The sequence below is a fragment of the Alligator sinensis genome, unplaced genomic scaffold (assembly GCF_000455745.1).
Source record: "Alligator sinensis unplaced genomic scaffold, ASM45574v1 scaffold1097_1, whole genome shotgun sequence".
Classification (NCBI taxonomy): Eukaryota; Metazoa; Chordata; order Crocodylia; family Alligatoridae; genus Alligator; species Alligator sinensis.
Window position 1 is genome coordinate 821,313 of NW_005841950.1, and position 23,391 is coordinate 844,703.

The 23,391-nt window shown below is 46.9% G+C and overlaps 1 protein-coding gene across 1 annotated transcript in view; it reads right to left on the reverse strand.

Annotated features, from left to right (window-relative positions):
• The window catches only part of ZNF592 (zinc finger protein 592), a 72,084-nt gene extending 48,742 nt beyond the window's left edge, over window positions 1-23,342 (reverse strand). The window contains exons 1-2 of the mRNA XM_006020256.3: window positions 23,216-23,342; window positions 14,121-16,471 (exon numbers count right to left, since the gene is read on the reverse strand). Of these exons, the coding sequence (XP_006020318.1) occupies window positions 14,121-16,471; window positions 23,216-23,240 (2,376 nt within the window). The 5' untranslated portion in view covers window positions 23,241-23,342. The remainder of the gene's footprint in view (window positions 1-14,120; window positions 16,472-23,215) is intronic.
• Between the last annotated feature and the right edge of the window lie 49 nt (window positions 23,343-23,391).

The following is a 23,391-nucleotide window of genomic DNA, read 5'->3' on the forward strand; positions in this document are numbered from 1 at the left end:
CTTTCCGTAAAAAATAAATAAATAAATGCTACTAGAGCAATTCTTTTGTTGCAAAGAATCCAGAAAGACCACAGCAGGAAATAATGAGCATGGAGGGAGGGGGAGGGGATTCTTACTTGTTTCTAGGCTTTTAAAAAAAAGTCCCCAGCTGCTTCTGCCAAGGCAAGATCAACTGAAGGTGCCACTGTGCCCTCCCTGAATCCACCCCTGCATCTATCCCTGTTATCACTGGGTTCCCTGCTCCTTATCCACTATGCTTCTATGTTCCCATCCTTTCTTACCTTTAGACTCCACTGCTCTCCCCTGCACACAAGTCTCTACGCTCCTCCATCTTCCTCGCAGCACTTCTCATTCAAACCCAACTACCTTTTACCCTCTCTGCCTCAAGCATGTCACTTCTCCCAATGCTCTCCAACATCCTTTGCTCAAAAGTAACCCTCTACTCACATAAATTGTTTTAAAGGCATGAGAATATAATTTCTTAGTTGGGGATTCAATAATGCATTAACTGAGAGCTATGGTTATGCAAGTCCCCGGGAGCGGCATGAGATGCATGGGTGAAGGCCCTTCGCACCCCCGCGCCCTGAAGGCCCCCCAGCGACCCCCGGCACAGCCAGAGGTAAGTGGGGCCCATGGAGGGAGGAGCTAGTGTAGATCAGCTGTAGGGAGGCAGCTGAGGGGAGCTAAGGAGGGTCTTGCCTTGCCCTGGCTCCTACTTCGTCTAGCCCCCCAGGGAGTCACGCGACCGGAGCCTCGCAAACAGGCACGCTTGTCTGCCCGGCGCGTGAGTTAGTGTGGGAGTTTGTGCAGGAGGGTGAGTGGGAGGGCCCAAGGCCCTGCCAGTGAGCCCTAGGGAAGCTAGTCCCATCAGTAGCCAGCTTCTCAGCAGCAGGATACAGATGGGCACACGCTGCACCTCGAGGGTCCCCTCGGAGTCTCCGCCCCCCCCCGGCACCTCAGAGGCCTCCACCCAGATGGAGCCCATGGTTCCTGGCTTCGCGCACACGGATCCCCTGGCTCTCGGCTGCAGGGGCTGCCTGGCAGGTTTCCAGGCTCCTGGGACCGGGAGCATGGCCACCTCCGCTTGCGGGGTTTGCTCCACGTTGGAGTCTCTGGGGCGTCAGATCAAGGAGCTCCAGGCCACAGTCCAGAGACTGCGTGCCATCAGGGATGGCAAGCAGGAGACAGACTCCTACTGCCAGGCCCTTCACCCCCTGGAGGCGGAGGGTAGACCAAGGTCACCTTCTAGGACAAGGAAGGACTCGGGGATCTCCCGTATTGTGCAGCCAGGGGGTTGGACCAAGGTGGTCAAGGGCCCCAAGGCCCACCGCATCAAGGTCCCCTCCCCTCTGGGGCTTAGCAACAGGTACGAACTAGCCCTCCTGCTAAACCAAAAGGATTACGATCTCATAGGGATAACGGAGACCTAGTGGGACTCCACCTATGACTGGGCCACAGGTATAGATGACTATATCTTGTACAGGAGGGATCACGTGGGCAAAAAGGGCGGTGGGGGGGGGAGCTCTCTGTGTCAAAGAAACCTACACATCCCTGCAAGCTGACGTTGGCACCCAGGGTGGATATTTAGAGACTCTCTGGGTTAAAATCCATGGTGAGCAAGGCACAGGGGACACAAAGGTGGGGGTCTACTACAGACCTCCCAGTCAGGATCAAGAGCTTGATCAGGAATTCGCCAGGAAACTAGCTGAGGCTGCACGCTCCCAGTGCATGGTTGTCATGAGATTTCAACTACCGACATCTCGTGGGAACAGCACTCGGCCACATCTGAATGGTCGCAAAGCTTCCTCGGTGTGTGGATGAGCTCTGTCTGACTCAAGAAGTCTATGGACCAACGAGAGGCAAAGCTTTGCTTGACCTGGTACTGGCAACAGGGGATGACTTAATCAGCGACCTAACAATCGAAGGGAAGCTGGGAGACAGCGACCATGAGCTGATCACCTTCACCATCTGCCATAAAGCAGGCAAGTCAGTCAGCAAAGCAGAAGTCCTCAACTTCAGGAAAGCTGACTTTGACAAGCTCAGGAGGCTTGTTGGTGAGGCCCTAAGGGACCACGACCCAAAGAGGAGGGGAGTTCAGGAAAAGTGGTTGCTCCTCAAGGGAGTGATCCTGAAAGCACAAGCAATGTCTATCCCATCTCAGAGGAAAGGCAGCAAAAGGGCACAGCAGCCCCCTTGGCTCTGCAGGGAACTAGTGGACCTCCTGTGTCTAAAAAGAAAGGCTTATAATGGATGGAAGACTGGGTCCACCCCAAAGGAGGAGTACTCTACACTGGTCCGGACCTGTAGTAAGCGAACCAGGAAAGCCAAGGCTGCAACTGAACTCCAACTGGCTACACGTATCAAGGGCAATAAAAAGTCCTTTTTTAGATATGTGGGGAGCCAGAGGAAAAGCAAGGGTAACACTGGACCCCTGCTAAACTATATGGGTCAACTGACAACCGACGCCCAGGAAAAAGCCAACCTGCTCAACAGGTATTTTGCATTGGTTTTTCACCAGCCCCAAGGGATGGCCCTGCTCAATACGGTATGGGACGGCCAAGGTGAGGGACAGTTGTTACCCTTCATCAATATTGACTATGTGAAGGAACACCTTGAGAGGTTGGACACCTTCAAGCCAGCTGGCCCAGACAGCTTACACCCCAGGGTACTTAAGGAGCTGGCAAGCATCATAGCTCGGCCACTAGCATGGATCTTCGAGAACTTGTGGCACTCAGGCAAAGTGCCCGAGGATTGGAAGAAAGCCAATGTGGTGCCTATCTTCAAGAAAGGGAGGAAAGTAGATCCGGGGAACTACAGGCCCATCACCCTGACCTCCATCCCTGGAAAGACCGTGGAGAAAATCAAAGATACCATTCTTGACGAACTGGCTGAAGGCAACTTCTTGAGGGACAGCCAGAACGGGTTTGTTGCGGGTAGGTCTTGTCTGATCAATCTCATCTCCTTCTACGACCAGGTGGCATATCACCTGGACAAGGGAGAATAGATTGACGTCATATATCTCGACTTTAAAAAAGCTTTCAATCTGGTATCCCACAATCGTCTTATAGAAAAACAGGCCAACTGAGGCCTCTGCTACATCACGGTCCGCTGGCTGGGGAATTGGCTTCGAGGTTGGACCCAGGGAGTGGTAGTTGACTGAAGTCAATCGTTGTGGTGTGCTGTGACCAGTGGGGTCCCCCAAGGCTCCGTCCTTGGGCCCATCATTTTCAACATCTTCATTAATGATGTGGACGTTGATTGGTGTCAGGAGCGGACTGGCCAAGTTCGCCGATGACACCAAACTTTGGGGTAAAGCATCCACGCCCAAGGACTGGATGGTGATCCAGGCCAACCTTGACAGGCTCAGAAAATGGGCGGACAAAAACCTGATAGCCTTCAACTCCAAACTTGGGGGTCATGATTGACCACAAGATGAATATAAGCCACCAATGTGATGTTGCAGCCAGCAAAGCAAGCAAAACTCTGACTTGCATCTATAGATGCTTCTCTAGCAAATCCCAGGATGTCATCCTCCCACTGTACTCAGCCTTAGTGAGGCCGCAGCTGGAGTACTGTATCCAATTCTGGGCTCCACAATTTAAAAAGGATGTGGAGAAGCTTGAGAGAGTCCAGAGGAGAGCCATATGCATGATCAGAGGGCAGGAAAACAGGCCTTATGATGAGAGGCTGTGAGCTATGGGACTCTTCAGCCTGGAAAAGCACAGGCTCAGGGGGGACCTGGTGGCTGCCTGTAAGTTTATAAGGGATGTTCATCAGGATCTGGGAGAACGCCTGTTCACCAGAGCGCTCCATGGGATGACAAGGTCAAACAGTCATGAACTTCTCCAAGACCATTTCAGGTTAGACATAAGGAAGAACTTCTTTACAGTCCAAGCTCCCAAGACCTGGAACAGACTGCCGCCAGAGGTGGGGCAAGCACCTACTCTGAATCCCTTTAAGAGTCAGTTGGACGTTTATCTTGCTAGGATCCTGTGACCCCAGCTGACTTTCTGCTCCTGGGGCAGGGGGCTGGACTCAATGATCTTCTGAGGTCCCTTCCACCCCTAATGTCTATGAAATCTATGAAGTCTTGCCACCATTAAAAATCCAGAGAAGTCCAGAGTTAGCTGCTTGAGTTAACATTTGAGGTTTGACAGTTAAAGGAAATCCAAGTGGAGCTCTAATATAAAATGTTAGGTGTGCCAAAATAGAGGCATTGATACTACACCACTCTAAATGCTTTAGGAACCTTAACTTTCTGGTTTCTAGGGTTGTAACATCATCATTCCAACAGAACCCCCTACCTTCATCATTAATGTTAACTTCTCCCGTGTCTGTTCCAATTCCCCCTCCCCATTAACTGCCCATTGTACTCAGCCCTTTTTACCTGGACACCCAGGACAACTCTCTCTCTAGAAGAAATGGCCACTCACTTGACCACCTTCACGAAACTATTTTCTTCTCTGACTTCTCAATTTTCACCTTCCTGCTCCAATCCCCAACCTATCCTCTTTAGTTTTGCCCAATGTCTGCCCCTTCCTGACTTCCAGCCCATTTATGCCCATGTCTTTGTGCCACTCTCAATATATTCCTCTCTGGAGGATCCTTCCACTCACTTTCACTCTTTTCCATCCTACATGTTTTTGTCGGTCAAACTGCAAACTCCATCCTGCAGTCTCCCAATGTAGATTAATTCTGAGCTTCTACTTTGCTTCTGTTTCTCTGTATGTCTCTGAGAAAACCGCTGCAACTGTATAAGATCCCTCTTCAGCTTTGATATATTCTTCATCAACGCTGCTATTTCTGCAACCTCACTGGCTCCTGCATCCAAGCCCACATCTGATAACACTCCCCTCATGCAAAATCTTTCCTATTTCTTCAAAAGAAGAACCTGACATGACCTCCTGCCATTCCCCTTTACTACACCTCCTGATTCCCTTCCTTTTTTGTCAGGCACAGCATTCAAACTTGCTCTACACAGCTCACTTCTCCCCACTCATCACCTCCCTCTATTCATCTCCTCCCTCATCCTATTGCTCTCCTCTGACCTGAGGACATAGATCTTTCCCCCCCACTCTTTTCCCTTTCTCTACTCACAGAAAGTGCTGCAAGCACTGACTCAAGTTTTGCTCCTCCAGAAGGTTTTCAGTTTAACAGCCCTTTCTCCCCTTATTTCAATGAATTGGAGAAAAAGCTCGTTTTGTAACAGACCTCAGAGAGTACCAACACTCCTGGTTGGGTAAGGGACAGGAGTCAATTCCAATGGTCACTCCTGAGTTTTTGCCGAAGTTCAATCTTGTTATTTTCTAAAGCAGGGGCCAGCAACCCACGGCACGTATGCCAGCATGGCACACAAAGGCATTTTGCTTGGTACATGTGCTTTGGGGTAGACAGCAGGGAAGGGGCCAAGGCTGCACCAGCACAACAAGAACCAGGGCCCTCACAGCTCCCCCACCATCCGCCTGAAGGTGCACGTGTACCTGCCACTAGCAACATGCTGGGCTGAGGCTCCGCAGACCTCAGTGCAGCAGCTTCCAGCCTCTTCACTGTCTGCTGCACTTCATTTTTCTAAGCCAAACACACCAAGCTCTTTTGGCCTTCTCTCATGAAACAGGCTCTCTGTTCCAAGGAACACTCCTCTGCACCTGTTCCAGTCTGATTTTTTCCTCCTTAAATATGGGTGATCAAGGCTGTGTACCATATTCCAGTAAAGTCTCACAAGTGCTAAGTAGAAAGGCACTAATGTGTCTCTGTCTTTATTGGAACAACCTCTTCAGATACATTTGCCTTTTTATGGACTACATCATTTTAGTGGCCTCTAGTGATTTTGTGATCAAGTAAGAGTCCAGTTTCTTCCTCCTCATTTCCAGCTGATGAGCTCCCATTGTATAGCAGAAATTCTTATTATTAGATCTTCAGTGCATAACAATGCATTTTATAGTATTGAATTTCATCCCATTTCTATTACTCCAGTCCTTAGGGTCAATGAGTTCTTCCTGTACAAGATCCCAAGATTAGTCATAAAACCAATATTTGAGGAATTTCACTAGCAACGTGCCTGCAGCCTATATGACCCTTTCAGTACAATCCATTGTCATCTCCCTTTTAGAGAGTTTCTTTCTCACTGTATAATTCCTTTACTAATTTCTCCAGTTTAACTCGCAATTATTATGTAACGCCACATACTTTCCCAAACTGTAGACAGATCAGATCTACTGCATACCCCTAACCCAAAAATTCAGGCACTGAAAAGCATTAGGTCAATCTGGCTTGATTTAGCTTTGCTAAAAACATGGTGCAGTTTGTCCCGTTTTCCTTTTAACTCCATGTCTTTAATCATTATTTCCTTCAAAACTTGTTCTAAAACTGCGCACTATTGAGGTCAGACAAACAGACCTGTAACACTCCAGACCATTTCTGTGCCTTTCTTAAAAATATATAGTATGCTAGGTCTTCTCCAGTCATGCAGAACTGTAACCAACTTAATAGATTTTGTTAATAAATCCTTCCTATCAGATGTGAAATTTCATGGGCCATTTCTTTCAGTATTGTGGGATGAAGAACTTTATTCTTTCTCCTGAAAGCAGAACTCTTCAAGTCATCAATCCACAAGTCTATAGAAGATGACACCTGACCCCAAGAAGTGTCCAAATGGGACAAGTTTCCTGCCCCTCTTAAGATGATATTAATGCAGGAATGGCTAAGCCATGGCATGCATGCCACCAAGTGGCACAGGCAACCACTGCATTTGGCGTGTAGCAGATGAGGTAGGGAGCAAGGCTTGCCAAAAAGATTGGCCACCACTGTAATACAGCATCTTTCACAAAAACAGGAATTGTTTTTTAGACCTTCCAGCATAGATAAACTTAAACTTATTGTTGAGATTCCCCTTCCCTCCCCTCCAAATATTCATGTGACAGGCAAAAAAGGTAATGCAACCAAGACGGTTACTGCAAGAAAGCCAAGCTGCAGTGAGCAAATTTGTATTTAGTACCAAGGGAGGCGAGGACACTAAATGTTACACAGGAGAATCAGCTCCCTTCCAGATAAGGTTGAGGATTCTTCTGTTTAGAAGAATCATCCTTTAAGTGCTGTGCCCTCTGACAGGTTACTCAAATTACCCTAAAATATGGCACGTTTCATGAAAGGGCAGGGTATAGTTAGTGATCCAAATCTGGGGTCACTTGACCTAAGGGATCCCAAAATTATTTTAAATTTTTTATCTTGACTGGCAAATTCTACCCAGTCAAGCCATGGCTCTGATAAAGCCCCAAAAGGTCTCAGTCACTTGACATTTACTCCAACTAGTGCATAGAAGCTCCTCCAAAGAAGCTAGTAAGTATGTTGAACAAGGTATCCAATAAGAGTTAAGTTTGGAAGTACAAGAAGCCACACTGTGCATGAACAGGCAAAGTATCCAAGAAGGTTATTAATCAAATAATTTTCAAATACCCTGCACATCTCATAGTGATGAGTTTTGGTTACTGAACCAAACCTACATCCAGGCATTCTAAGATCAGAACCCATCTCTGGAAGAAATCTAAAAATGACATTGTAGGCACTTTACTACAGTCAGTCCTTTCTTTATTGGGGGGGAGAGGAGGGGCAGAGCAGTGGTAAATGTAACCAAAGTACAGCAATCATAGAATTCTAAAATAATAAAAGGCTTAGTACTTCCGTCTGTCTGTCCATAACGCCGGGGGACCAACTACACATGTGCCCTGGAAAGGGCAGGTGGCAATTGGCTGCACAGGCCCCGCCCCCTCAGGCAGGGAGCTGGAGGCGAAGGGAGCCCTTAGGCTTTAAACCTGTACTGACTTGCCCTGGCTCCTGTCACAGCTGGTAGGAGACAGGGGCAGTAGGACCCAGGAGGAGCCTCAGTAGGACTGAGCAGCCCAACCCGCCCCACCCCAGGGGCAGTGTGGGCGCATGGCTGGGTTTGGTTGTGGACCCAGGGGCTAAGTGGGTGGGTGTGGATGTGCAGCCAGGGGCAGAATGGGTGGGTGTGGGTGTGTTCATAGGATGAGTCCCACACACACACCCCACCATACACATGCACCCACACTCCCCTCGCACTGCCATACACACTGACCCCCATATCCATACCCCCTTACACAGCCCAGGCACCCTCCCCCCACACACAGCTCCCCACAAGTCCCACAAACCCCCACACACATACCCACATGCTCCCTCACCCCACATACCCACACACCCACAGCCCCCCACAAACCTATACCTACCCCCCACAATATACAAGAGTAAGACTTCATTTTAAGCTATTGCACAATTCCCTCTACGAACACTACACAAACACATGTAAATTGGGACAAAAATATTTTTTGAAATCAGAGTAATGAATGCTGTAGATGTTTCCTTTTTAGAATATAATTTGGTATTTTTCTGGTTCCAAGATGGCACAACCCCTTGCTGAAAGGAGTACTTCCGGGGGCAAGGGGATGGACTTCTGGTGGCAAAGGTCAGGGGTTAAGGGGCGGGACTTCCAGTCACAAGATGGTGACCAGGGGGCGGGGCACCTGCCAAGGGGTGGAGCTACCCATGCAGCCTTTGACAGCTTGCCAAAACTTGATAAGTGGCCCTCCGCCCAAAATAATTGCCCACCCTGGTTCACATGGCCCACCCCAAAGGATGTGTGGTGGAGGGCAGGTAAGCTCTCCCTGAAATGCTCCATCATTCATGACAGGCCATTGGCTAGTCATATAATAACAGAGCTGGAAGAGTTGTCAGAAGTTATCTAGTTCACCACACTGCTCAAGGTGCATCATCTTCATCTAAACTGCACTTAAAGACTTCCCAGGACAGAGGTTTCAGAAGCTCCCTAGGTAACATGTTAACCACCCTCACGGTTAGAAAGTTCTCCCTGATATCCAACCTATATTTTTCTTACTTCAGTTTGAGCCCAGGATTTCTTGTTCTGTCCATTTTTATACAAAAATCAGCTGGTTATCATCACCAACCTCTTTATAGTAACTGAATAGGTATCAAGTTGGCCTTCAGTCTTTTCTTCTTTATGCTAAATATGCCCAGTGCTTCCAAGCTTTTCTTCTATGTTATATTTTCTAGACTTCATATCATTTTAGTTGCTTTCCTCTAGGTGCTCCACTTGGTTCACGTCTTTCTTGAAGTTAGGTGCCCACAGTGCTCCACCTAAGGCTCTACCATTGCTGGACAGAGCAGAAGACTCTTCCTACAATTTCTCTCTAGCCCTACTGTTAGTACAACCCAGCAGGCAATTAGATCTTTTTTTGCAGGAATATTCCACTATAGCCTCAGATTCAGCTTGCAGTCCACTATAGCCTGTAGTTTTCTAGGACACTGCAGGCTAGCCAGTTGTTCCCATTTTGTATTCAAGTATTTGATCGCTCTTTCCTAAGCACAGCAGTTCGCACTTGTCCTTATTGAATTTCATCCTATTTATTTCAGACCATTTCTCCAATATATTGAGTTCATTTTGACTCCTAATCCTATCCTCTTATGTGTCTGCTAACTATCCAGCTTAGTGCTACCCAAAAATTCAGGAGATGTTCAATTTTTAAAAAGAAAATAAATTATATGTCTGAATGCTTAACAGGAGCAAAGATGAGTTGGGGGGAACCTGGAGAGTGGTTTAAGGCTGTAGCAAGGGAAGGGAGTAAAGGGGAGGGAGATTAAGAGGACTACAGTCAGGGGTGAATAATGCTGGAAGGGGGTGACATGGACACGGACAATATGATGAGTTGGGAGGAATAAGGATATGGGCACTTAACAGTCCTGCATTTTCCCCTCCTGGGTGTGTGCTGAGACCAGAGAAGGTCCTGTCACTCTCCCTGAGATGTTGTATGGAACAAAGACTTTATCTGTCTCCAGCCGTGAGTGGGGGACATGGCAAGGCGGCTTTCTTTATGAATGCCTCTTTGTTCCTGCCAACACTGAGAGCTAGGATCAAGGGAAACCCTGACCTAAGTATGAAGCTGAAAGCAGATATGTAGAAAGCACACACCAAAAACATAGTGCTAAGACTGGGGTAAGAAGTCTTTAAGAATGGTCATGATGGATGCATACCACAGGCTTTCAAGCACTGGGAATAGAGGATTAGAATATGCACCAAGATACCTGAGGCAGTTTATAAGCTTTGAAGATAATGCTCCAAGCCATATTCATCTAGCTGAGAATGTTACATCAAGATGAACAGGCCACTTTACATTTCTCTACTCTTCCTATACTGCAGGAGAAGGTGTACAGCTCCTTCCCTCTAACCTTCATCCATACTCCCTAAAAAAAAAATTTCTCTTCCAGTTTTAGCCTGTGCAGGGCATCTAGATATAGCAAAGTAATGAGCAAAGATTAATTTTGGACATTAGAGCAAAGATCCAGTTCCGGTACAGGCAGAGTTGAGAGGACTTTTCTGGTTCAAGGCTATTCTTCCAAGGACTCTCAGATCCACATGCTTATTTGGATTGTCTTGAAATGTACTGAGCTTCACGGGGTCACAAGGAAAAAGTTAGGGATTCTCATTTCAGGTTTTCTAGGCAAGAGGTTCCCAAAATGCAGATGCCTCAAAGAGATCAGCTACTGCATTTCTTGAAGTTCACAGGCTCTGTGAATGTTTTCACATACATCTACCTTCTAAAGTGATAATGGCTAAATGGGACAGGAGTGGAGGGTGCCTTTGAAATGGTGGTGGGTGGGCAGAGACTTATATTGTGGAGGAGAGGGATGGAGAAGACAGACACATTAGTCTTGGTTCATGTGTTGAACATTATTGTATTAAAAAAACTGTCAAAGGCGTTGGTGTTCAGGCCTGTCTGAGATGTTGCTCCTGGGCTGTTAGCAACCACATATTTCAAACAGTTGGAAGCATGGTCACTATCTCCTTTCTACCATAACCAAGCAATACAGAGAGAGGACACAAGCAGTCACACAGCACTTATGCAGCCTAGCCTGGGAATCTGAAAACCTGGGCGTATTCACAGCCATACCACTGGCCTCCTGGGTAATGGTGGAAGAATCATTTTACCTCTCCATGCTTCAGTATCCTTCATTTCTACAAAACAGGATAATACTACTTCCTTCTTTGGCAAACTGCTTTGTGATCCTATGAGAAAAAGCCTTTATCTGGCCCCAGAGGCATCTCACACACATAACAACTATGGTATAATCATATTGGTATGATCATACCTATGTGACCTCTAACTCCTACCAATATCATTTTTCTGTCAAAGAACCTACGACATTCACTGACAAAGAAGCTTTTTTAAAATCCAGTAAAGCCTATTGGATTTTGCTTCTTCCTTAGTATCTTGAACACTTTCAGAATGTTGATTCCAGCAAAACAATGTCACACTCAGTGTTCTAGAAGTACGAGTTGCACAACTGGTCCAACTTACCAGTGTCCTCTGTAAGCAGTATCCCAACAGAACCTCAATGCACATGCTCTGGCTTTTCACAGGGCTACGTGGGGGTGTCACCTTAACTCCCCATTTCCTGATCTTCAGAACACTGGGTTTTGCTGAACTTGACATTAGTAGAAGGCACAAGATACTACAGGGGAATCTTAACTGCAGGTTAACAAAATCTTTTTGTCACTAAATTCTTATCCACTTTCAGCAAGCTCTATAGATTTCTCCCGGCTTCCATGAACGTTCTTTCTTCTGTAAACAGGAATCTTCCCCCACTTAGTGACAGCTTCATCATTTTAATTGAGTGAGGCCATCATGAGGTGTTCATTACCGAAGAAGAAGTAGTTCTAGCTACACAGCGTGTTAAAAGTAACTTAAAATGTACATTCAAGGGCCAGCTGCTAAGGCCACCAAACCTTCATTAGGTGCGTAGACACAACTTTATCTTTAAAGGAGTGCTTATACGGTCTCCTGGAATGCAGAGACTGAAAAGGACTTGGGATAAAACAGCAGAGAACCAACTGAACATGAGTTTCCAGTACAATGCTGTAGCTGAGAAAATGAATATGAGCAAACTTTCAGGTTATAACCATGGGACTATCAAATAGGACTAGGAAGCTAGCATTAGTAAGACCATTACTGAAATACTGCATCCAGTTGTAGTGCCCATTCTTCAAAAAGAAAAAGTTAAAAAATTGGAAAAGGTTCAGGAAAGAGGTACAAGAATGCTAAAGAACATGATATACCATGAGAGGCTTAAGTAGCTCAATCTATTTAGTTTATCTGAGAAAAAAGGTAAAAGGTGACATGATGATGAACTACTACCACCAAACATAGAAATGGCATTTCTGATAATAGCTGGTAGAAGCCAGGAGCAAATTGTTTGTGGATGCTCTCGCATTTAAGGCTTTTAAATCAAAACTGGGCATCTTTCTTAAAGGTGTGCTATTTCTCAAACAAAAGGGATGCGTCTATGGCAAAGTTTAGTTCTTTGCCCAGGGTCCTACTGGAAGCCAGGATAAACAGCTCAAATGATCCCTTTTGCTCTTAAAATCTCTGACTAATCTAAGACCAGTGGATCAGGTAATCCATTCCTTGCTTGTGGTACAGATCTAACAGGGAGAGATACTACAGCAAATAAAGTGGGTCTGAGAAAGTTTAAAATTCCAGAGTAGCGCTCCCAATAGTTTTCTTATCTGGAGTATTATTAGATGAAAAACTAAGGAAAAATGGTCTGATCTGGAACAAATAGCTGTCTTGTCTAGGGCAGAGACAGACCAGACCACGCCATGACAGCCTGAAGTCCTGATTTATGGATCCAGTTAAGAGAATTACACCTGGGGTCTCCCAGCATTTACAATTCAGATACATCTTATTAGTAGCTAAAAATATATGGAAAGCTTTGCCTTCTTTAAATTGCCTGCTGTTTGACTACTGGTTGTTTAAGAATATTTGATAAGGATGTTATATGACAGACCATCCCCTCAAATAATCTGAGGGGCAGTCTTGCTGTACAACAATGGAATGGCCCCTCTTTGGTTTCTGTGGGTAGGGCAGCCCAAGGAGTTTTAGGATTGCACAGATTCTCTGCTTTCAAAGGAACACATTCCTCAGAGCTAGAGATCAGTTATCATGCAGAAGTGTGCCAGAGCACTGCGGAGACAGCAGCAGTTTCTTCAACTGGGTGAGAAGCCTTTTACTTGAGTCGTTTGCTGAGGAGCAGACTGTGTGCACCAACATGCTGGGCTCCTACTTTAATATCCTACCACAAGCCTCTGGCAGGTCTGGGCCCGATTACAAGCAGGGCAAAAAAGAGCCTGCCACAATACTGCAGGATGCTGCATTTCTGGCCTTTCAACCTCTCTTCTTTCACTGATGCCTCGCCAGGCCAACTATATAACCCAGGCCTCAGAGTTCAAAGTGCTACGCAAATGAAACCCATTTCGAAACCTTATGAAAAGCTTAACTTAAACATGGTCACATGACTCCCTCAACAGACTTTACAGAGTTCTGGCACACTTCTTTCTGACCAACTACTGATCTCCAGCTCTCAGGAATTCCTCCCTTTACAAACTGAGAATCCGTGCAAGTCCAACACTCCTCTGCCTACCCTGAGCCTCTTTTCTCTGCAAAGCAGCAGTAAGGGCTAATCGCGCAGTGTTTCTTGTACTGACAAAATCAAAACTAAAGACTACGATGCTTAAGCGCAAGCTCTTCAAAGGCACATAGAGGGTGCATCTACATGAGAAGCTGAAGGCACAGTAAACCAATTCTACTGCCCATTAGCACAGCAAGCAAAACCCGTGCTAATGCACTGTTATGTGCAGTAGAATTAGTCTCCTGAGCATTAGCATCACAAAAAAAGCGTGCACCGGTGCTAACGTGCAGCAGCACTGATTAAGGCACATTAAGTTAGTACTTGTAATTACAGGTACTAACTAAACTTAATGTGCTGTAATTACAGCCCATTAATGAATGTGTAGATGTGCCTAGAGAGCTCACCACCCTCTGTCCCTAGTGCTACAGTGCTTTGGTGCTTGCAGCCCAACATTTTAATGCAAGTTGCTTCCTAGTTCACTCTCCACCATCACTGCTAAATCTGGCTCCAATACAATAACAAGAGCATAAATAATTCACTTCCTACCTTGATGCTTAATTTATTTTTCAAAGGGTAATTCCTTTAATGCATAAACACATAACCAATATGTCAAAGAAATTACTTACCAGTCCCTCATTATCTTCTGAAGTTCTCTGGTAATGTGCTGCTAGAGCAACATAATCTGGTGCCTGCTTGTTACATTCAAGACACTTCAGTCCCTGACGGATTAGCCGCAATGGGTCCGCATAGAGAGGCATGGCTGGTTGAACGTTGGTAGATGTTCCCGTACCACTTCCCAATGTAGCACTGGATTTACACGAAGAAGACGACAAGTGCAAAGTTTGAGGGGCCAAACACACTGAAGAGCTTGTAGGAGAGGATGAAAACATTTGGTCTATGGAAATTGGTTTCATTAACAGCTGAGAACACTGCATGATAAACCCTTTACTTTTGTGATCTCTTGCGTGTTTAAGCAAACTACACTTATTAAAGAAGAGCAGCACCGTTGAACACTGAGTGCACATTACTTCAATGTGGACACTTCGCCTGCTATAATGTTGAGTTAGGCTTTTCTCTAAGGCAAATGAATCCCCACATTCTAGGCAACAATACCCAGATGTAGGTAAATGAATACTGCTGTCAGATGGTGGGCTGAGGTTTGGAGTATATATTGGCACAGGATTGGCACTATGTAGTACTTTATTAAATGCCTCCACGATTACAGGAGCAGCTTTCTTTACTTGATGAACCAGTGGCACTGACATTTGCGTTAGTTGAGGCTGGTTTCGTCTTTGCACAGATGATTTTGCTGCAACGGAAGCAGCAACACTGTGTGGGACTAAATTAAGGTTTGCCAAATGTATTGCCTTGGGAAGAAGGCTGGAAGTGGTCGAGTTAGATGGCTGTATTGCAATGCCCTGCTGTTGCTGTTGCCTCTTACTGGGCTGCTGACTGACAGCACCTATTTTTATGGCACCACTGCTGCAATTGGACACAGGAGACAAAGATGCAGTGGATGTGCTGTTTGCAGCAATATCTACTTTCATGCCATCAACCAGGGGGCTTGCTACATTTGACACTTGAATAGTCACAGCAGCTCCATTTTTTGTGGAAGTCTTGCTTGCCTCATTTTCTATGACGGCACTAGTGTCAGGCGAAGGAAAGGATTTAATAAATTCTTCAGCAGCTAAGCTTTCTGCAGGTGATTCTTCAGAAGATTTGCCCAACTCATCACTTTCTGGCAAAATGCGAGTGACAGTTCTTTTAATTTCACCAGAGGATGTCTTAATAGTCTTTATCCTAACTTTGGGAATGGCTGGCGGAGAGCCAGCTGCCATGGAAGGAGAGCCTTTTCCACTGCTATCACTGCACACACTCCGAGGACTTTCAGGCTGCTTGTTGGTCTTTCTCACCACCTCAAGGGGGCTTCTTGGACTCTTTGGTGACTTGGGCATTTTGGGACTGCCCTTAATACCATCTTTAAAAGAACCAGAAGGTTCTTTTGTAAGACTTGCTTGATCGTCTTTTGGGATACATGCAACTTTTTTGGCCTGCAGAGCTACTAATGCAGCAACACAAGAGGACAACTTGGAGTGGGTTGGCTTTAGGCGCTGGCGAGGTGGGACTGAAGAAGAGATGTTCATGTCAGGTACGGACACTTTGCTTTCCCCCAAGTTATTGTTGTGGAGATTTCCAAATGTCAAACCTTCTCCAAGGAAGCTGTTGGTATCCACCAGGTCTTTACTGGACTCTACAAACTTCTCTGTTGTTTTCTCTTGTTCTCTTCTGTTCATATCCAGCCGACTTTCTTGGTGGCAGTGAATTTCCATCTTTTGTTCCTTTTTGCAATATTGATCAAACATACTTAACTCTGGCTCTGGTAGCGTCCGAAGATGATCTAGAGCAGAAGCCCCAGTTGGAATATACATTTGAGGTGCTGGGAAATATAGAGTTTGGGCATGTTTTGGTTTATCGCTAATATTGTTCTCTTTGAATGAGTCCTCTGGTTCTGGACTAGAGATAGGGCTGAACTGACTGAATGTTGGTAAAGGCTCTGACTTTGATTGGTCCAGTTTTTCTGGGTAGTTTCTTGAGCTATCACCATTGATAAAGGCCGAATCAAATTTCCCATAATGGTGCACTAAATTGTGAGGCTCTGAGGGCAAATCAGATGCACGGAATCCATTATGTAACAGACCAGGTCCAAGGTGATTCCCCTCCTTTTCTGCTTCAAAGGACTCCTGACGACTTGTGTTCTTCACAATAACACTCACAACAGGCGCATCAGGAGCTGGCACTGAGTGGGACAAGGACACATTTTCATCTATACATATTCCAGATGGCTTCAGGTGATTTTCATTGTCCTCACCAGTTGACTGAATGGTTTCCTTGGCATCAAGGCTAGTCGGGTCTGGGATGTCAAAAGCAGCCAAAAGGTCATCAAAGTCCGGGGTTTTCATGTCCCCCATGATGAAATCTAAAATTAAATGCAAAACATGTTATCATATTTCTTATTTTTTCCCCATTGAAAAACCTTTACTTGGATAAAATATTGGATGACCTCAAAAGGAAAATAAAAGATAAGGTTCTGGCCAGTACATGGAGGCCAGGACAGGAACTTTCATCATGCTGTAACTTTAATTATGTAATTAAATGGTCAGAAATTTCTTAGGTTAGTTGCAGAAAACAAACTCAGAGGTACCCTAGCTGGTTTTCCTTCCTCAATGACCTGGGAAGTTACTCCTAAAAAGTCATGAACCCACAGTCAGTCCTTTAGGACAAGTCCTCTGCTCTGCACCCTTTATACCAAGGGTGGACAAAATACAGCCTGCGGAATCTGGCCTGCCAGCTGATTAGATCCAGCCCACAGGGGGCGGAGGGGAGGGGGCAGGGTGTCCACCAATTGACTGGATCCAGCCCATGGCTGACCCCACGGTGCTCCACATAGGACTGAGCCCGGCGCAGGGCAGCCAGTGCTGCCCCCCTGCCTGTACCCACCAGCCCCAGCTCCAACCAGCATGCACAGCTTCCTGGAGTCAGCTCCTCTCACCTCCAGCAGCAGCTCCTTTGCCTGCTCTTGCTGGTGCCACACCATGTTGCATTGGGCTGGGTGGGCGGGCAGGGGGGGTGCAGTCAGGTGGCTTTTTTTTTTTTTTTTGTGGAAAAGTTTGCATATTCCAGGTCAAATTAGCCAAATCAGTTCAGAAACCTTTCTACTGAGCAAAAATCAATCGTTCAAACACCATATGTGGTGCTACAACTGGCAAGTATCCTTCACCCCAGACTTTTCAGCCTGAGGCTTTAGATACTCCTAAATCCATTGGCGGGCATCCTACGTGCAGGCCCAAGCCTGGAGGCTTGGGGTTTGAATGCTCCCGAGTCTCACTTGTCCTTAATCAAAGGCCACAAGAGCAAGCTAGGGAGGAGTCCCCCATTTCTGTAAAGTAGGTGTGTAGCCGAGATTCTCCCCCTGGAAGCTGGCCAGCGGGAAAACTAATTACAAGACTCTCATAGGGCATCCTGTCCACAGTGCATTGGACAGGGGTGCACCCTCCACTACACACTGCCATTTAAATCCATCTCAGTTCAGGTAACAGACCAGTGCAGTGACTACACTTGACCTTAGCCCACAAGAAGCCTGCTCCTCTTCTGCCCCTGCTGTGTCATGCTGCACCGTGCCACACTGGGTCAAGTGGGGAAGTGAGTTGCAGCTAGGTGGCTCCTGATCCAGTGCACTAGGCTCTGGCTCCACCTCTTGGCCACCCTCCACCTGCTCTGCCCACTGGGCACAATGATCAGTCACTTGCAGGCAGGCAGAGCAGGTAGAAGGCAGCCAGGAGCCCGCACACGGGGGCAGGAGCCACCTGGCTGAAGCTCCCCCAGCCAGTGGCACAGCAGGGCCAGCAGCAGGAGGAGGATCCACTGCTGGAGGCAAGGGGAGCTACGACACCAGGAGCAGCCCAGCCAGCAAGCTGTGAACACTGGCCAGGATGGGGCCGGCAGGCACAGGCAGGAGCCAGCAGGGCTCAGCCCCATACGGAGCACCATGGACCACACCGCCCACATGAGCTCTGCTGCACACATCCACCACCCCCTCCCTCACCTCAGCCCCAGCTGGCTCCCAGGACATAGCACCCAGGCAGCACCCCCCACACACACACCTCTACACACACACCCCATCACCAGGCAGGGGTTTGACAGGAACGGATCACCCATCCTGCTCCCAAACATCGCTCCCCACCCATCTGCAGCCCCATCCCACATAGGGAGTTTTAGTGAGTTGTTGCACAGGGGGTGGGGGGAGACTGGATGCTGACCTTGCCCACGACAGCTCATCAAAATGCCTTGTGGCCCCTGGGCCCACCCCTGCTTTACACTGTGCAACCAACAGAACCCAGCTGCAGGTGCTGGACTGCTGTTTCCCATTGTAAAGAAGTCCTCAGAAGAGATGAGGCTGGGTCCTACATCTTCAGGGTGCATCAGGAATGACTGACTAAACTACACTGTGCTCTGGCTACTCACTAGGCACCTGGAGAGCTATTAGGCTGACAGGGGCAAAAACCTGGGAAGCTGGGACTGGTTGTTGGTTCTCAGCTTCTCTCCTTTCTTGCACTGCTCTGGTGGCTGTGAGGAGGAGGAGGACGGCAGCCCTTCTTTCCTAGGTGCTCCCCTAGATTCAGGCAGGGCCAGTTGAATCCCTGTCCTACTGGGCAGCTGCAGCAGCAGCCACTCAGAGCAGAGCTGCAGCAGTGCCACCAACATCCAACTTCACAAGGAGAGAAGTCAATACAAACACTGCAGTTCCAAAGTCACAAGGCCAGGCTCAGGGAGCACATCTGTCATGAGTCAAACAGCATATTCTTCCTAATACAAACTTCTCTCCAAGATCACAGATGCACACCGCCACCAGGCTAGTTCAAGAAAAGAAACTAGTGTGAGATCTAACTGACAGAAACAGTTGTTTCCTGAAAAGGTTACAGTGTAGCCAAACCTGGAGTATTTAAACCCACCTGGGGGGGTGGGGGACAGGAAAAAGCCAGAAACAACCAGCTAACCCATAAGAAACTGCACTGAAAAATGAGCTCCCTGGTGCCCTGCCCAGAGCAACTTAAATAATACAAGTCTTCAGTAAATATTTTAGTATGTTGTTCAGCACCTCTACCAGCCAAGCAGGGTTTATTTTAAACAGGGGACCCATCCTGTAGTCCTTAATTACAAAATGAGAGATTTGCCTGAGCACATATAGAAGGGATCATGATGAGAAGTCAGAATCAAAATCAAATACTTCTGACCAGTTCCTGGGTTATCATCGTTCTGCAGGGGGAGGTCAGGATTATGCAGGCACTGGCTTCTGCTTCATGCTACAGTTATACCCAAACTTTCATTATGATTTTCACCCAATTTTCCTCTCCAATAAACACAGGAGGTAAAAAAAAAAGAACCACTTGGTGTGAACATTTGTGTTTACTATGACAACCATTTAGATTTTGTTTTCCTTTTAGCTGTAAATATATTCATGAAAATATTTTAAAATATTACAACTTAGAGTGACACTTTTTGATATTTAAAAAAAAAAAAACCTGTCACGTTTTTCCAAATACCTCTCACTTACAATAAGCAAGTTTGTGTGAATCCAGAACTGGATGTATATGGAAAACCACAACACTTATATGGAGGTTGTTTGGCAAGGACAGGTTGTTGTTTGTTTTAATTTAAACAAAGAATTTGTTTTCATCACCAGCGACTGCAACTTTGTCATAGGAGCCAGCACTCAACATTTTAACAGTCAAAACTTGCACATAAAAACCCCTTCCTTTCCAGACGGCTGGTAAGAGGGGACAAGTTAAGTGAACTGACAACCAGACACTCCATTTCATCACCCCCCAAAAAAGGGATGTACTGACTTGTCTTGGCACTCCTTTCACTTCAAGCTACCACTTCTGTCTTAGGGCTAAATTTAGTCTATTCTGATTAATCACGTTTATGGTGATAATAGTTAAAGTCTAATCAAAATGGGATCTCCTGGACTTCATACTGTCACAGAGAAGCAGTCACTGCCCCAGAAAACGTACAATGTAAATAGACTAGCATCAAGGAAAGGGATACAACATGCCAGCGGAATGATACATCAGTAGCAAGTGTCACCTTAATACCACAATTTCCCCGCCCCCCATAGTCCTCACTCCACACCTCCTAACCAGATGATCCTCAAGAAAACATACAAAGTATAGGACCTGTCTCTAAGCAAAAGTTAACTATAGCCAGGGCACAAGTCATTGTGGATACTTTGGTTTACAAATTGCTCATTTTGGTTTTAGATTAGGCCTGTTCTAACTGACTTCAGCAAAACAAAAATGAAAGTGTCCAGCAAGTGGTTTGTACCAGGATTAAAAACAGACCCTTAGTTAAATCAGTACAGTGCTCTGTTCAAATCAGGCCCTGGAAGCTCAACTATTCCATATGCTCAAGATCACTGCCACTCCATGATGAGTTTCAAATACCACAGGGACAACAGCAACGGGTGAGGAGCATGGACCCAAGACTTCCCCATTACTTGGGGATGGAGAAGCCTGTACCAGTTGGGTAAGAGTATAAGGCATCCTTCATCTCCAGAAATTTCTGTCAGACAAGTCATCACGCAACAAAGATGTTTCAGTCCATACAGCATAAATGCCCAAGTCTCTATACACAGTAAGTAAAGCACAATGTTACCTAAAGCCATTTTCTAAAGCACCTAAAGAGCTTTTGAAAATTTCCACACCCATCTAGCACCTATTTGCAGATTTAGGTATCCAAATACTTTTAAAAATCTGGTCCTACAGGGCTGGAGCAAGAAAAGCTTTATGAGAAGAGATCCAGTGTTTTGCAAGAGAGTGCGTGTGCATCTTTAAGTCCAACAGCAGCCTGATTCATACTCTGTACGAGTACAAAGAGAAAACACGTCTCTCCTTTACCAAGACTGCAGTAATTCTTAACAAGCTTGGGTCTCATATAAGGTTACATTTTCTCAGAGCAAAGAAGAATTGGGCTCCGAGAACCTGGTAAAACCTAGCAAACACCTTGCCAACTAAAGAGATTTTAAAATGACGACATCGATTTAAAATTTTGGTTAAGTGACAAACATTTCTTTGTGTTCTTAAACACTGAACAGAAAATAGTTTTAACTCAGTGTGTTAAGTCAAGGCTGTCCAACTTATCAGAAGCTGGGGGCTGCATACCTCATGGGCCACACCAGTGGGGACCATGGTGTGTGCACATGGGCAGGGAGGCACCCCCTGGTGCACCACACATGGTGGTGCCCCACCTCAACTTCAGCTGCCCAGTTAGGAGAATCCCTGCTGCACAGGTGCTCCGGGCCCTCAGCTGCCCCAGCACTGTGGGCTGTGCCACACCACACTTTGTCACCACATCCCCTGGGGCCAGGACATGCAACACAAGCCAGAGGGAGAGCTCCAGCCTCCAGCTGCTGCTGTTACAGCCAGAGTAAGGAGAGTGATAGCTGGGTGGGAGCCCAGAGGCCATGAGTTAACCCCTTGCAGGCCACATGCAGCCCACAAGCTGCGAGTTGGACAGCCCCGTGTTAGATTTCATCTACAACACTGCAATTTCAACGAAGCGGCAGATCACTTTGAGGTGAAGTGTTTTCCCCTCAAAGCAGAGAGAAGAAAGCAAAGGAAGAAAAAGCAGAGAAATCCCAGCCGACAGCCTACTCTCACCTGCAGAAAGACTTGCAACTTCTGCTGACAGATCTGTGGCTGAGTGATTGGACTCTTAAGTCACCTCAAGACCCATCACTGAGCCGTGGTAGAGACCATTGAGGGATTGCTGACGGTGATGGATTCCGTCACAACTTTCTATGTATGCCAGTTTGCAAGCAAAAAAATGAAAGCGTAATCTTGCCATTTATATAATGCAAGTCCTGGCCACTGAACTCAGCATAAAAACAAACAAACTAGGGACCAGATACATTTTTTAAAGTATCCCTGAAAGCTTGCTAAGAACCATACGTGGCTCAAACTCTCTATAGCACTGCAGTCCAAAGAGCGGAGAGCCAGCGGGGGCTGCAGATTTCACGAGACCCTTTTGCTCCATCTCAGCTCCAAGGAACTTCGAGTTGCTGAAGAACTACTGCTGGATCAATGCCCTACCTGCACCTATCTGCATGCCTTGCAGAGACCATTTTTTCCTGTAGGATTCCAAAACTTGCAATGGCTCCTGTAGGCTTCAGAGCAACACAGATGAGCTGCCACAGAGAGAAACTTCAAGGCTGCCACCTAATATAACACATGAAAACACAACTACACCAAGCCCTGGAAACATTTAGAAGTATGAACAAAAAGACCCCTCCAGTTCATATACAATGGAAAAATATTGACCAATGGCAACCAAGTATGGCAGTTCTCTGCCAAAAAAGCCGGGGGTTTTTTTGTTTTTTTGTTGGGGTTTTTTTGGAGGGGATGTGGGTGGATGAGGGAGGCAGACAAGGATTGTTTGCCAATGAAATACTTTCAGAGGCTGGAAGGTCAGGAGCATGGACTGAAGGAGAGCGTGTGCCAACTGGCAGTAGAAGACGAAGCCGTGTTTGTGGAGGGAGGCGTTTGTCTACTCTAGGGAATATCAGGAGGGAGTGGATTTGGGCAGGTTAAAGGGGCAGGAAAGCCAGCTAGCTGAGGCAGGGTCAAATTAGAGGTTTCGAAAGAGACGCAAGCTTCAGGCTTCAACGTGTTAACATGCACTAACGTACCAGAGGTGCACGCAACGGAAGAACAGGGAGGGCAAGTCCGTGCCAATTTAATTTCTAGAGCTTAGCACAAAAGGGGCCTGGTCATAAATTATGTAAATCCAGCCAGGGCACTTGGACAGCCCTGCTCTGGCAGACTGCACAGAGGTGTGGAAGTCCAAGCGTCTCCTAGTCCGCCAGTGGCCTGCTGCATGCCTCCGAGCCAGTCACAGCAGTGCTCTGTGCCGCAGTTTCCCTGGGGAAGGAGCAGACCCTGCCCCCTGACCCACCTACACAGCTAGTCTCAAAGGTCAGGGCAAGTATGATCGTCTAGTCTGCAGCCCTGCATATGCAGGCCTACACCTTGAAAGTGGATGAAAGTCCTTTGGAAAACTATGTAACCCCCACAAGACTTGGCAAGTCCAGCTCCTGCCCCAGTCAGGGGCGGCTCCAACATCCGACTCCCCTCGCCGCTGGGAAACCACAGCCGATTTCACCCACCCTCGTGCTCATCCAACTTCAGCATCCGTCTCTCGAACCTTTCCGGGCTCTTTGCGCGTGGGCCTGACACACCCCTCTCCCCCGGCTCGGTGGGACCCCCTTTCCCTGCGAAAGGCCCACACGTCCATGGAGGCACCGCTCGCCCTCCTCTGCTGGGGCGGCGCAGCCGGGGCGAC